Source organism: Choristoneura fumiferana, chromosome 11 (genome assembly GCF_025370935.1).
Source record: "Choristoneura fumiferana chromosome 11, NRCan_CFum_1, whole genome shotgun sequence".
Taxonomy (NCBI): Eukaryota; Metazoa; Arthropoda; class Insecta; order Lepidoptera; family Tortricidae; genus Choristoneura; species Choristoneura fumiferana.
Genome location: NC_133482.1, coordinates 7,149,857 through 7,164,816, shown reverse-complemented (window position 1 = coordinate 7,164,816; position 14,960 = coordinate 7,149,857). Strand labels below are relative to the sequence as shown.

Here is a 14,960-nt window from a genome sequence, read left to right as displayed (position 1 = left end):
AGCCACTAGAAAATCGGTCAAGTGCGAGCCGAAGTAATGACTCATGAAAATTTTCCTTTTTTTATCATCAGCCTATCAATCTCAATAGACCGTAAAAATATGTCGTCACCACTCTTATTAGGGTTGTGGGAATGCTTATCGTGCCCACGACGGTGGATCCGCCCTTGCGGTGCAGAGCAACATGGTTGAAGCAAATGTAACATCTCCAAAACTTTGATGAGCGAGTCGCTCTTGCAAATGAAATGCACAAGAAAGAACTTGATAAAGCTATCTGTCTTGTATCTCGACGAATCATAAGGCATAGTTTAGCAGAACCAAGAGTTGTCTTGTATCATCTTAAACAAGAAGGATATATATTTCTCTACTTCTATATGCTTCCAGAAGTTCTAGATCAACCAGATCCTTATAGTACTGGTACTATCATTACAAATGAAAATTAAGTTTTCCTAATGGTGCACCTCCCAATAGCCTAATAGCACCTTTTAGATTGTTAATCGCGTTATCTCAGAATTAGAAATTTTACATTCTAAAGGATTTGAGTCATGAAAAAGCTTGAAAAACGAACTATGTATAAGCTAATTACAACTAGCTATAAGAGACCCCCCACACTAGCGTCTTTCAAGCGTCGTCGTCATGCCAGCGTCCGCGCAGCGCCGACGCGACACGAGCACTGGCCGGCTGCCGAACGCCGGGCTTACGCAGTGCTGGCGTTGTGCATTGTACTTGTTCGCAAAAAACGTTGCGCTGACGCCGCGGTGACACTGGCCATAGACATAGACACTGCCACGGCCACTGGGCACAGCCGGCCAGCACTGGTGTCGCGTCGACACTGAGCGGACGCTGCCACGACGAAGACGCTCGTCGTCGTTTCGACGTCTCTAAGAGAATCGCTTATTCACTGTTCATAAAAGAACATTGGTGGTATCATAGAGCTTATTATGTTTGTAGCTACACGGTGCCAAAAAAAGAGGCGCGCGAGTTCCGCAAGGGCAGCGCGCCGCTGGAGTGGGGCGGCGTGGAGGCGGCGCTGCAGTACCTCGGCAACGGCGCGCTGCCGCCGCACTGGGACCGCGCGGCGCTCTTCAACGAGCCGCGCAACACCGACGACGACGTAATACAAAAAAACAAACTTGACAATATCTGATGTTCGGTTTGATATAAAACTTGGACTGATCATGATATTTTTTAACGAAAATTTCTTGTTTGCAGAGTTCTGACGACGAGCCCCGTGAGGAGAAGGACCACTTCGTGGCGCAACTGTATAAGTTTATGGATGACCGTGGCACGCCACTAAACCGGAACCCGACCATCGCCAATCGGGACATAGACTTATACAGACTCTTTAGAGTAAGTTGGTAAATCTAACGACCGATTTTGCCTCAAGGGTGCGCTTTTGCCCTCAAGCTTACCCTGCATAACAAGACGCTCGATGAAATCATCGTATCACCGCGAAAAAAAGCTAGGATGTGGCCCTTGATGAGCTTAAGCTGGGTCGACATTTGTATCATTTTGCCGATCACGATCACGCGTATCGTATCGAGCTTGCGCATCCTAAGTATGGACGCTCACTTTGGGCACACCGCATCACTAGCATCGTCGTGAAAATATGCGTCCAATACTAACCGTAGCTTAGCAGCGTGTCGTATCATTAAGTGTGGACGCTATCCGTATCCCCTTTGATGATCGGGGAAAAACGGCGTATCGCAAATCATAACTTCATATCGTGATACAGTATCAACAATATCACGTTAGCTTTATCAATCTTATTATCGCGCGAGTGCAGGGTATATAATATACGCGTATCAACATCGATCCCCAGCGATCAGATACGGCGCGCCTTTTTGCATCCACACTAGCGATCTTGCGTCGGTGCAACGCGACGGAGATACGATACGACAAAATGATACAAATGTGGACGCAGCTTTAGTTAATTTTTCAAAACGTCTTGCATTATTTACTTTTAAATTGAGTCATACAAGTCTACCTCATGTCCATGATTTTTCAGGTAGTGCAAAAGCTGGGCGGATACAACAGAGTGACGAATCAAAATCAGTGGAAGACCATAGCTGACAAAATGGGCTTCCATCCCGTCACAACAAGCATCACGAACCTATGCAAACAAGCTTACAAAAAGTGAGAATAAATCCTATTAATTTTATTACACATTCATAGAAAAACAATTTGATACAACCCTTACTTGTATTCAACCAATTCAATTTCGGAGCCGCAATGGAACTATTTCTTTATAAATAATCTTATTTGTCTACTCAATGACCAAGAATGAGGTAGTGTCATATCAAATCCAATAAGAGGCCTTATTGCACTTTTTTCTGTCACACAGTATTTGACGAGGGTAGAAAGAGCAGCACGAGAGTCAGCACGTTAAATTAGACAATACGGCCTAAGATTCTAGAGACCTAAGAATCAAATTGGTTTACTGTACTATTGAGCCCAAAAGCTTAGCATAAGATGTCGCTGTACAGGTCGATTCACAAGAGCTGGCACAAATGGATTGAATGAGTGAATGAAAGTATCTGTGTGTTACCTATTTGCTTACACTTCACATAAGTGACATTACTTTCGTTCAAACCATTCGTGCCAGCTCTTGTGAATCGATGTGTTGTTGTTAACATCATTTGCTGAGCTTTTGGGCTCTCAAGCCCAAACAAAACTTTATTACAAGACACATCAGTGACGCTTGTTTTGTCTAGGTTCCTTCACAGTTTCGAGGACTTCTACCGCAAACTGGGCGTGACGCTGGTGGCGCACCCGCGCGGCGCGCGCACGCCGCCCGCCGGCCGCTCGCTGATCCGCGACCGCGACAAGCAGCCGCCCACGTCCTCGTCCGCCTGCTCGACCCCCACCCCCTCCAATACGCCGCATCAGGTAATGTTCCGCAGTCCGACACCAGAACCTACACGCAGTCACGCCTCCACTACAGGTCAGCTTCGTCTCGAAATGAGAATGAATCGTAGTTCCCACGCGGCCCCAGGGCCCATTGAATTTCTTCGCAAGTGAATGCAGGTTTTCGCACGATTTTTTTCTTCACAGTAAAGATCATCACTAATATAGGGGTGCCCCTTGCAATTTCGACAAACTAATTATCGAATTTAATTTCATCGAAAACGATATATCGAATATTCAATACTAATATTTTCTCTTGGAGTAATTTCACTTCATTGAATAGTCATTACATATTAAAACAATTATTAGAACAACAGTACAAGGATTATTATTTGCTTAAAAATACATTTCATCCACTATTCATGAGACAGAACAACTAAATATCGCTGTTTATTTCATCGACGTATTATTATAAAACACTTTTATTTCATAGTTGATTACATATTATAACAATATATTCTACTAGTTTTAGTGATTCAAGATTGAATACTACATCTTTTGCATATTTTTTAGCAAATTTGAAGGCTTGTATTCTTCTGAAAAACAAAAAACATCGCTACCAGGCAAGTAGGTTAGGTTAGAACTGCAACCCCAACCAAAATAAATCATTACTAGGAAAGTAGGTTAGGTTAGAACTGCGACCCCAACAACAATAAATCGCTACTAGAAAAGTACATTACAACTGCGACTTCAAAAAATCATTGAAGTTGTGAAATTATAAATATTAAAATAATACTAGAGTTTACCCGCGGCTTCGCACGCGTAAACTATCTGGTAGTTACAATTGAAATTCCGGGATTTTACAAAATTCCTGTGGGAAATCCCAAAATTTATATCGTAATCTTCATTGAGGTGTTGTGTTAAGAACAACTATCCCGTGGGAATATTGGAATTAAAGTAGCCTATGTGTTATTTCAGACATCCAGCTATCTACTTACCATATTTTATGACTTTAAGCCCAGCGTAATCTGGCGCGCGGCAATGAATGGGTTAAGAGCTTTACAGATTGCAATGCAGGATAATGAATACATTTCTTTTTCCCTGAATGGCAGCACTGGCATAGATAATAGATCGCTCGTTTTTGGTTCGAAATTCGAACTTGTGATTTTATTTTGCTTAATATACGAAATGTACATACCCAATATCATATTTTCTCAAGTTTTTCGCGATTCCCAAGGTCAAAGAATCGAATTGCTTTAAAATTCCAGAGAAATAATGCGTTGTTTGGGAGAAACGTGTCAAAATGGTGTTGTAGAGCGCCATCCTGCTCTGTCTCGTTGTTTTTTGTCCCGTTCTAGCGGTTCACTTTTATATTATAGATTCTAAGATGTAACATTTACAACATTTAAAAAGTGTGTAATAATAAAATATGAAATTAATATCTGCCAAATAAACAATCTGTTAAATAATATTTCCAGAAATTAAAAATCGGTGATTTAAAAATACTCATTCTAATCATTCCAGTTAATGAATATTCGATGAAATGAAAAAACATGAAACGTTGGCTTTTAAATGATATTCGATTAAAAGTATGTTGACATTTCAAGGGTAAACCCAAATTTAGCACATAAATTCCGAAAATCTCGGGCCCGCACGCGTGAACTCGAACCCACGGCCTTCTGCTTAGGAAGCCATAAGTCAAACCACTAAGCTACCGCGACTTACTTATATAAATAACTAATTACCCATCATTCATATTACAAGTGCCTGTCCCTACCGGTATTCAAACCCAGGACATGTATCTTCACAGTTAGGGTCACTAACCACTAGCTAAGCTATTCCGTATACTTAAAACTTTAGTTTTGGACTTTAATTTCCATTTGGACCGTTCTGTCCGTTTCCCAAAACATCCGTTCCTGTCACTACCTTTTCCTAAGTAATCCGTTTCCCGATATAAGTGTTTTCCTGAATATGCTTCTCCCAAAAGATAATAAATAAATAAAGTCCCTTATTCTGAACTACAAGCATGAGAAAATAATAGTAATTAATTTATAAAAAAATCGTTAAATAATGTCTCGTAGTTCAGCGTGCCTGTTGGCCTAGGCCTCCTCCAACCTTCTCCATTCGGTACTGTCACGTGCTACTCTTCTCCAGTGGTGTCCAGCTGTTAGTTTTAGATCGTCCTCCCATCTCGTCTGTTGTTGTCCACGGCAGCGCTTACCGTCTTTAGGGTACCCACAGAAGAATAAAAACAATTGGAAGTGCAATGTAGGTGCAGCGTGCGTGCCACAAGTAAGCGGGGCGGTACGCTATATAGAATATAGCTATATTCCTGCACATATTCAAGTGGGTGGTTGTCAATTCTTATCTCTATTGGTTTGGAGTTTGTGAGTAATTTTGTTTTCTTCCAGTTCATATATAGTCCAACTTTCATATTTTCTTCCTTTAGTGATATTATCATTTTCTCCAGATCTTTTGGGTTTTCTTCAAAAATAAATATTATTATGTTGTCTGCGAATCTGAGATGGTTCATTTTTACGCCATTCACGTTGAGGCCAAATCTGCACCAGTCCATTTTGCGAAAGATACTTTCCAGTACGGCCGAGAACAGTTTCGGAGAGAGGGTCCCCCTGCCTTACTCCTCTTTCAATTTTAAATTTCTTGCCCAGGGATTCCAGTTGTATCTTCGCTTCGCTATTTGCGTAGATGTTTTTAATAATATTGATGTACCTTGATGCTATCCCTTGCTCTTTCAAGCTCTCCCATAAGGCTTCGTGGGTTATGCTGTCGAAGGCTTTGGAACAGTCAATGAACGCCATATACAATTTTTTGTTATATTCTTTGTACTTTTCTAGTATTTGTTTTACTGTGTGTATATGGTCAATAGTGGAGTACTTTGTTCTGAATCCGGCTTGTTCTCTTGGCTGGTTCTCATCGAGCTTTTTATTTATTCTACCCAGGATGACTTTGGAGAATACCTTATAGATGTTGGATACCAAGCTTATGGGTCTGTAATTCCCTTTCTTCTTTTTGTCCTTTCTTAAATATAAGGACGTGTGACGTTTTCCACTGCGTGTGTATTTTACCCGTCTCCAATATGTCGTTAAATATTGCTGTTAGTATGGGTAGTACTTCTTCGAGAGTACCTTTGAGAAGCTCGTTTGTAATTTTGTCTGGGCCCGGCGCTTTTTCCATCTTTTGGCTAAGTATAGCTTGTTCCACTTCACTAGGCACTTTTACTTCACTTTTGGTTCTCTAGGCTCTTCTTTGTACTGGCTTTCCTTTCTTTCGACTGGCCGTCACTTCCTTTTCCTAAATAATCCGTTTGTCTTGATATCCATTTCCCAAAACACGCGTCCTCAAAACATCCATTCCCGTCACTAAAATAAAGATACCTACTGATGTCGTAATGAAATCGGACCTTTCGACACACGGATGCTATGAGAAACGGGTGTTTTGGGCATACGGGTGTCATGAGAGACGGATCTTTTGAACCGGTTGTTCTGACATACTGATGCTAAGAGAAACAGGTCTTTTGGCCTATGGTAGTTTAAGGAAACCGTTATTTTCCTATAGCTAACTAACTGCTAACTGTTATTGCCGTGACAGGCTTAGCCTAGTGTGGAACCAATGGAAACCCTATTTGTATTTAGTTTTTGCTTTTAATAAAACATTCTTATTTATTTCTTTTGGAACGGATGTTTTGGGAAACGGACAAAACGGTCTGAAACCTTTAATTTTGGTTGCAATTGGTTTGCCTTATTGGAGCTCCCAACCCAATCAATGTTGTACCACTCGCTGTTTAAAATCACATCAATAGTGGCTACTTCACGGGGCGGTTCTCTAATACAATACCCGACATTATATTTGAACTAAGTTACTTTTTACTACCTCATTGTAATCTAAATATATAGAAAATAAAATAATAAAAAACTAGCTTCGCGACTGAATTTATATTACCGACCCCATTGTTAAGTGTTATTCAAAGGACAACAAAACTGACTAAATGCTTACTTAGTTCAATTCAAAATTTGTTTTATTTGTGCTTTGGTTTTTTATGTTGGTTCATTTCATTACAATCGGCCCACTTTATAAAAGTGTTTCGTATAAAGTGGGCCGATACCGGCTATGGCCAGTACATATTAGATTATTGCAGCGTTCAAAGGACAAAGACTCCGACAAGAGCGAAACAGACAAAAGTGAGAAGGATGACAAGCCTGAGAAGAGTGAGAAATCGAAGGAAAAGAACCGTGGGAGTGATGAGGAAGACAGTGCCGACAACCAACCGTTGATAGTTACTACTCCTAAGTAAGTAAACACATTTCTTTTTTATTAATTTGACGAAGCATGTGGCTGAATATTTTTTTAATTATGTCTCCTTTTTTTTAAAGTTAAAAGTGACCTACATGCTCAATAGCAGCACTCAAAACACCTAAAAGTATTAGTTGATTTAAGTAATGTATAAATGTCATTTGCGGATTGTTGTTTAAGTTCTTTGTAATAATTCAAAATTTAAAGAGAAATATCCATATTTTTTGCCTTTTTACGCTATTGTTTTTTTTATTGCATATATTTAATGGTCAGGTAAAATAAACTTCATTTTATGGATTAGGCCTTTCCCTTACCTGTATGTTTATAGTCTGCGCGTAAACTCCGAGTAATCTTTAGGAACAATTTTTACATTGATATTAACTTACTTTCTTCTTTAATTTAAGAGCTACGCTCATGAAAAATTTTTAAATTTACAAGATCGATAAGCGTACTCCCTCGTTAAGCTCCGCCCACACTGGACGAGTGCAGGTTATAAAATGACGTAGCAAAAGCCCCGATTCGTTAAAACTTGTGCAAGAATTTTTCTACCATTAAATTAATCATTATATCAACTTGTTTTTAAAAATAGGGTGGAGAAGGAAAAAGAGAAAGAAAAAGAAAAGGAGAAGGAGAAGGAGAAGGAAAAGGAAAAAGAAAAAGAGAAAGAAAATAAGAGTACTCCATCTACGTCAGCTACGCCGGCAACGACGAGCCATGAGAAGATTATCATTAAGCCGCGCTCTCAGTCCAAAACACGTATTCTGCCCATCAAGACCGAACCCTTGGAGAGGAGAACTCCAAAACGAAGACCAGTGTCTTCTAAAGGTATAAATTAGCGATACAATAACCAGGGTTCCGTGACACACGAGCGAGAGTAGACAGTGCGTGCAAACCAACTTTAGTGCTATTCATGGTTCTTCATCGCCGCCCTCGCATATCAACTGACTCATTCCCCTTTCATTTTCAATAGATATTTTGGATCGCCTTTAATTTCAAAGGCAGGTTTGACTTGCCGCGTTCATGTAGAAGCATTGGGAAAATCCTTCCGGCCTGTGGGTTCTATCACGAAATTACTCTCGTAACTTTAAACATTATACAAGAGTATAATGATTCTACAATTTTGTATTTAATAGTCGAATTTAAGGACTACATGTTATTTCATTTTAGAAAGTACAAGCGGCACTATTACACCACGCGCTTCGCGGCGGCCACATGCATCTACAGACAGTGATAGTTCCGGCAGGGCGTCAAGGTATATTGATAGAGTTTAGCAAGCTACCAATAAAACAGTAAGATTTCTGTAACACTATTGAATATATTTAGCTGGTAGTTCTATTTACTTGACATACCCAACTGACATAACAGAAAATCTTCTAAACAAACCATAGATGAAACTAAATACTACAAACCTCTTTCATGTAAAATTACAATCCTAACACTCCCACTAATTTTACATCAAGTAAATAAAACATATTGACAATGTATTCTTCTAATGAAAAACAACAATAAAATATAAGGTAAAACACAATCCAGTTAGGTATGGACAAAACTGACCTCCCACTATTTAATTAGACCCATTCGTCGTTAAACATAAAACTCGGTTTCTATTAATAGAGAACTTTTGACAAGGAAGTGCTTTTGTTAAAAAATCTGCCAACTGGCTAGAGCTTTCAATGTATTCTACTGTCAATGTTCCTTGCTCAACCTTTTCTCTAATAAACTTGTACCTTACATCAATGTGTTTTGATCTCTGGTGATATACCGGATTGCAAATTAATCGTATAGCGGCTTGATTATCTACAAAAAGCTTTATAGAATTTTGGTGCTCTCCTAACTCATACAAGAACTGCTTGAGCCATAGGAGTTCCTTTGTGGCATCGCAAGCAGCCATGAACTCAGCTTCCATAGTGGATAACGCAATGGTTTGCTGCTTACGGCTTGTCCAAGTGATTGGTCCATTATTCATTAAAAACAAATAACCGGTTGTTGACTTCCTTGACTCTACGTCACTAGCATAATCTGAATCTGAGTAACCCACTAGATCAGCATTTCCTTTATACTCTATTCCAAAATGTCTTGTTCCAATTAAATACTGAATTATTTGCTTAACTGCTTTCACGTGATTAGAGTTCGGGTTATTAACATACCGGCAAACTAAATTTACGGCATACGAGATATCTGGTCGTGAGACTAAAGCCAAAAACAGCAAAGAACCTACTGCCTCCCTGTAAGGAAAACTGACAGACTCTTTCTCTTCTCCATCTGAGCTTTTCAATACAACATTGCAATCTATAGGCGTAGAGCAAGCACTAGCACCAGACATATTGAACTTTTTTATAATCTGGTCTATATAATTTGTTTGACTTACACGGATAGACTTTTCAGTTCTCCTTATCTCTAATCCAACATAGCAATTCAAGTCTAGAACTTTTATATCAAAAGTTGTTTTAAGTGACTTAATAACAAAATCAAGGGTATCATTATTTGAAGCAAATATCAGCCCGTCATCTACGTAAAGTATTAACAACACCCTTTCATTATTAAGACGACTGCTGAATACACAACTATCTGAGTCCAGTTGTAAAAACCCGAATGATTTCAGAAAGCTGGTGAACTTAATGTTCCAACACCGAGGCGCTTGTTTGAGTCCATACAGAGATTTATTAAGTTTGCACACTTTACCAGCTTCAGCATACACTCCTTTTGGAATCTCCATCACAATATCTTCTTCGAGGTCTCCATACAGGAATGCTGTCTTTACATCGAATTGTACTATTTCGTAATTATATTTGGCAGCCATGCTTAATAACATTCTGATTGAATCATATCTAGTTGTTGGCGCAAATGTCTCAGAATAGTCAATGTCCTTAACTTGACTAAACCCTCTAGCACACAGTCGTGCTTTATATTTCTCGACTTTACCGTCTTTATTCTTCTTAATTTTAAAAATCCACTTTGACGTAATTGCTTTTTTATCAGTTTTGTCTATGATAGTCCACGTATTATTTTCTTCATGAGCTTTAAGCTCTTCTTTGATTGCTGCTAACCATTTGTCAGACTCTTTGCATTTTATCGCCTCGTCATAAGTGGGCGGTTCGTAGGACTCAATCAAATTAGCCTCATAATTTATGGGCCTTCTAGGTCGTAGAGTCATTGTAGGAACGCCTGGCGCGTCACGTACTGCTTGAGGAGGTTCATAATTCAAGTCACTTTCATCACTGCTTCTTAAACTCTCATAACTAGTGTCACCTTCCTCTTGTGACTGTGGGCTTGACGGCTCTTCTAAAGTTGGATTTTGCTCTGAGGTCTTATCACAAGAAGATTCACCAAACTCAATTGTAACAGGTTCCTTACTGAAAGAAACATCAGTAGTTTCGTCAAAAGTTACATCGCGAGAAATTCTTACTTTATTTGTGTCAGGGTCAAACATTCTATAGTTTTGATTTTCATAACCTACTAAAATCATCTTTTGGCTTTTCTTCTCCCATTTTGTTCTACATGCGTCTGGAATATGAACATAACCAATTGATCCAAATATTTTCAGATGTTGTAAATTTGGTTTTTCACTCGACCAGATTTCAACTGGTGATATATTCGGGGTCTGGCTAGAAGATGTCCTGTTCAACAGATACACCGCACAACCCACGGCTTCTGCCCACAGATTCATGGGCAAACTGCGTCCATAAAGCATTGTACGAGCACTTTCAACAATCGTGCGTAATTCTCTCTCTGCCCGTCCATTTTGCTGAGGTGTGTACGGTGCAGTACACTCGTGCACAATTCCATTTTGATTAAGAAATTCTTTAAAATTATTATTGACATACTCTGTGCCATTATCAGAGTGTAAGATGCCTACGTTATGACCAAATTTGTTAAGTACAATAGCGTTAAATGTTTTAAAATGATCCAACACCTCAGTTTTGTGCCTCATGAAGCAAACATACAAGTAACTCGAAGCTGCATCTTTAAAAAGGACAAAATATCTCATACCTTGCACCGAAGACTCACTCATAGGCCCGCAGACATCGCTGTAGACCAGGTCTCCCGGGCCGAGCTCACCTCGATGAGAACTACGGAATGGAATACGTGTTTGCTTTCCATACATGCAAGCTTCACAAACAAATTTTTCTAAATCATTCTCGTTGCACTGAAGCTGTCCATTTTTAATCATATTTCTTATTTCTTTCACATTTAAGTGTCCAAGTCTTTCATGCCAAACCTTCAAACTTCCTTCTGAGGCTTGAACTGTATTACAACTTGCACTGATAACTGTTTTAAAATTCATTTCATAAAGATTATTCGACTTTTGAGTTGCAGTTAAAACTATTTCATCGTCTTTATAGATCAGTGCAGATATGTCTTTCTTCAGTATTACAAAACCTAAACGCATGGCGGCTCCTTCAGAGAATAAGTTCCTGCGAAGTTCTGGTATATACAAAACTTCTTTTAAAATATTAGTCTCCCATTGTCCATTAAGACATTTCTTTATCAGCACTGTGCCAATGCCTTTTACTTTAAGTTCGAGTTGATTTCCTAATTTCACCATTCTGTTGCAACCACTGCTATATTCTTGCAGATGCAGGAAGAAATCCTTTCTATAGGTCATGTGTACAGATGCTCCACTATCTAGTAACCAAACATCATCATTACAATCAGTGGCAGCACAGGCATTCTCAACTACATGGAATGCTACCATGTTACTCTTGTTGTCTTGATTGGAATTGAAAGGTCTCGGTCCTGGTTTCCTTGCACGACAATCTCTAGCAAAATGGCCGCGCTTATTGCAATTATAGCAGACAAAGCGTTGACGAGTATTCGCAGCGTCATCATGACTCTGTTTCTGTTTCTCCTGGGCCGTCACAAGGGCCACTTCGTTTTGTTCTTCAGCTGTCAGACTGGCTTCTTCATCCATGAGTCGAGCAGTGAGGTTGTGAATTGTTTGCTGAGTTTTCTCAAGCGACATCCACGCCTGTCTTAGGGAGCGGTACTTTGACGGTAAAGTACTAATAATTTTAGTAATAATAGCAGTCTCGCTTATTGTTTCACCACTATCCTTAAGCTGTTGTGCCAGGCTCTCGACTTTAGAAATATGTTGTGCTACACCATCTGACAGATTCATCTTGTAGTTATAGAATCTCTCATGGACCAACATTTTGTTGAATTCGGACTTTTGCTCATAAATCGATTCAAGCTTATCCATAATTTGCTTAGCATTCTCGCAATTTTCAATTAGCGCAATTTGTCTGTAATCCATTGCAGACGTTATAATAAACATCGCCGCGCCGTCATTTTTCTTCCACTCTTCAATTTCTTTCGTATCTTTCGGTTTCTCCATACTAATGTCTATACCCTTTGCTCGTAATGCGCATTTAATTTGGAACCTCCACTGACGAAAATTATTTCCATCAAAGCGCTCTACATTCATTTTTAATCCTGAAACTTCCATTTTCACCATTGACAGGAAAAAAAAATCACTTCATATTTCACTTTATTTTATACCGAGATAAATATACTTCACTGCTCTTTACTAGTTTTATTGATGCTGGGCCCATAACCTGATAGAGTTTAGCAAGCTACCAATAAAACAGTAAGATTTCTGTAACACTATTGAATATATTTAGCTGGTAGTTCTATTTACTTGACATACCCAACTGACATAACAGAAAATCTTCTAAACAAACCATAGATGAAACTAAATACTACAAACCTCTTTCATGTAAAATTACAATCCTAACAATATTATTTAACACTTTAAAAAAATATGATTTGAGAAATAGACTTTTCTAAACGATTTTCCGTTTATTGTAATAGATGCGGCCTTATTAAGAAGATGCAAAGCCGTCGCAGCCAAAGCGCCAATTCAGCGAGCAGCGGGAATACAATTGCTTCCAATAGTAGCAAGCGTCCACGTAAACGCAAAACAACTGAGTAAGTTTCAGTGCTTTTGGGTTACTTAATGATTAAAAACTACCACAGGTATTTTTCCTATTGGTCAAGTATTTACTAGGCTAGAGCTGAGAGCATCGTTGTCATTAAGCGACCAAGATATAGGAATGCCCATCTGACACTTTTCTTCATTTTCAATCCGACCCGACCGCCAATCGGCAACCAAAAAAAGTAGTTGTTTAATACCAAGTTTTTTCCATTCAACAGGCCTTCCGCAAACGAACCTACGCGATCGGGAAGTTCGAATGTGAAAGCTCAAGTTGGCGATAAATTGAAGGTGTATTACGGACCCACGCAGTCAGAATCAAAGGTAATGAAGTCAAAGGTAATGATTAAATAAATATTATAATAGGCCTAGACTCCGAGATGAATAATTGCACTTCTTCCTTTCGTTTCACCTTCTATAAGATTAATTTTCTCTTAAAACTCTTTCAGCTTCTTTCATTTCTGTTCTGTCGTGATTATGCTTAACTCATTATTTTCAACAATTGATCAAATGATACCTTAATTGGAGATCAAAACCTAACTTTAGAAAAGAAGGCTGTTAAACATTTGCCAACGACAAGAATGTAATTATAGACAATTGGAAAGAGCTATACTTAGTCTACCCCATATACTGTACCATGATTGGCAGTGCTACCGTGTAGAGAGCCACATAAAAAAAATCAGACTGTACGTAATTTTACGATGATATCTGTGACACGTGCACTGATAACTCTTATTAGATTTGTTTTTTTTTTTTACGTTTTAAAACTCAGGCTAGAAGCTTTATGTAACATATGCCACACTAGTAATAGTGCAGTTCATGTAATCCTAAATACAATTTGCTATTAGTGTATGTCATTCAAACCACTAGGCCACCACGGCTTCCAATCAAGCAGAGGGTCGTGGGTTCGAACCCCAATTCGCACCTTTGTGTTCATCATGTGCGGAATCACATTTGAAATTTACCACGAGCTTTGCGGTGAAGGAAAACATCGTGAGGAAACCTGCACAAACCTGCGAAGCGATTCAATGGTGCGTGCGAAGTTCCCAATCCGCACTGGGCCCGCGTGGGAACTATGGCCCCAGCCCTCTTGTTCTGAGAGGAGGCCTGTGCCCAGCAGTGGGACGTATACAGGCTGGGATGATGATGATGGATGATGTATGTCATTTCACATTTATGAAAAAAATAGTTGACGGTCGTCATTTACACTCGTTAAAGATTAACAGCCTTATTCATAAAAAGTTAGAGCCTCCTTGAAGGCTCCTTGAAGGCCCGATGCTAAAAAACATGATTCATAAACGTCTGTTAGCGCTAATCAGTCGATCAAGGCTCTGCTAAGTTAGCGAACCGTAGACCCTCCTTTATCTCCCTGCTAAGTCACAAAATGGCCGCCACAAGTTTGAACAGCTGACTTTGACAAGAGCAAAAAACCATACCGAAGATATTTTAGTGAAGGGTGAAGTTACGCAAAGATTAAAAAAAAAACCAAGGAAAAAATATTTCAGGAATTTGTATTTAAAAATCCTTAAATTAGCATAAGTATAAAAAAAATAGGATGATTAACACAATTATGGCTTTTTGCACAACATAAACATGCGGATCGGAAATGGCGGGAAAACAAACTTCTCGCTTTTATTTTTTTTCCTGCTAATTTGCTGTCACTGCTGTCAACTTTTTTTTTTTTATTATCGATTAGGCATTTTTTGTCTTTGATTTGTCAGGTGGCAACATAACGAGTCTAATCATCTATCAGCGGCTCAACAACTAGCAGACTGCTAGCAAGCGTTATGAATCATACTTCTTGACAACCGTCTAAACAAGCTTAATCAGTCTGCTAAGTAAACAGACCGATCAAACCTCAATTAAGGAATAA

The 14,960-nt window shown here is 39.1% G+C and overlaps 1 protein-coding gene across 1 annotated transcript in view; it reads left to right on the top strand.

Moving 5' to 3' along the window:
* LOC141432638 (uncharacterized) overlaps nucleotides 1-14,960 on the top strand; it is a 44,633-nt gene that overhangs the window by 3,973 nt on the left and 25,700 nt on the right. The window contains exons 7-12 of the mRNA XM_074094322.1: nucleotides 949-1,111; nucleotides 1,210-1,347; nucleotides 2,006-2,133; nucleotides 2,712-2,886; nucleotides 7,001-7,152; nucleotides 7,745-7,843. Coding sequence (XP_073950423.1) covers nucleotides 949-1,111; nucleotides 1,210-1,347; nucleotides 2,006-2,133; nucleotides 2,712-2,886; nucleotides 7,001-7,152; nucleotides 7,745-7,843 — 855 coding nt within the window. The remainder of the gene's footprint in view (nucleotides 1-948; nucleotides 1,112-1,209; nucleotides 1,348-2,005; nucleotides 2,134-2,711; nucleotides 2,887-7,000; nucleotides 7,153-7,744; nucleotides 7,844-14,960) is intronic.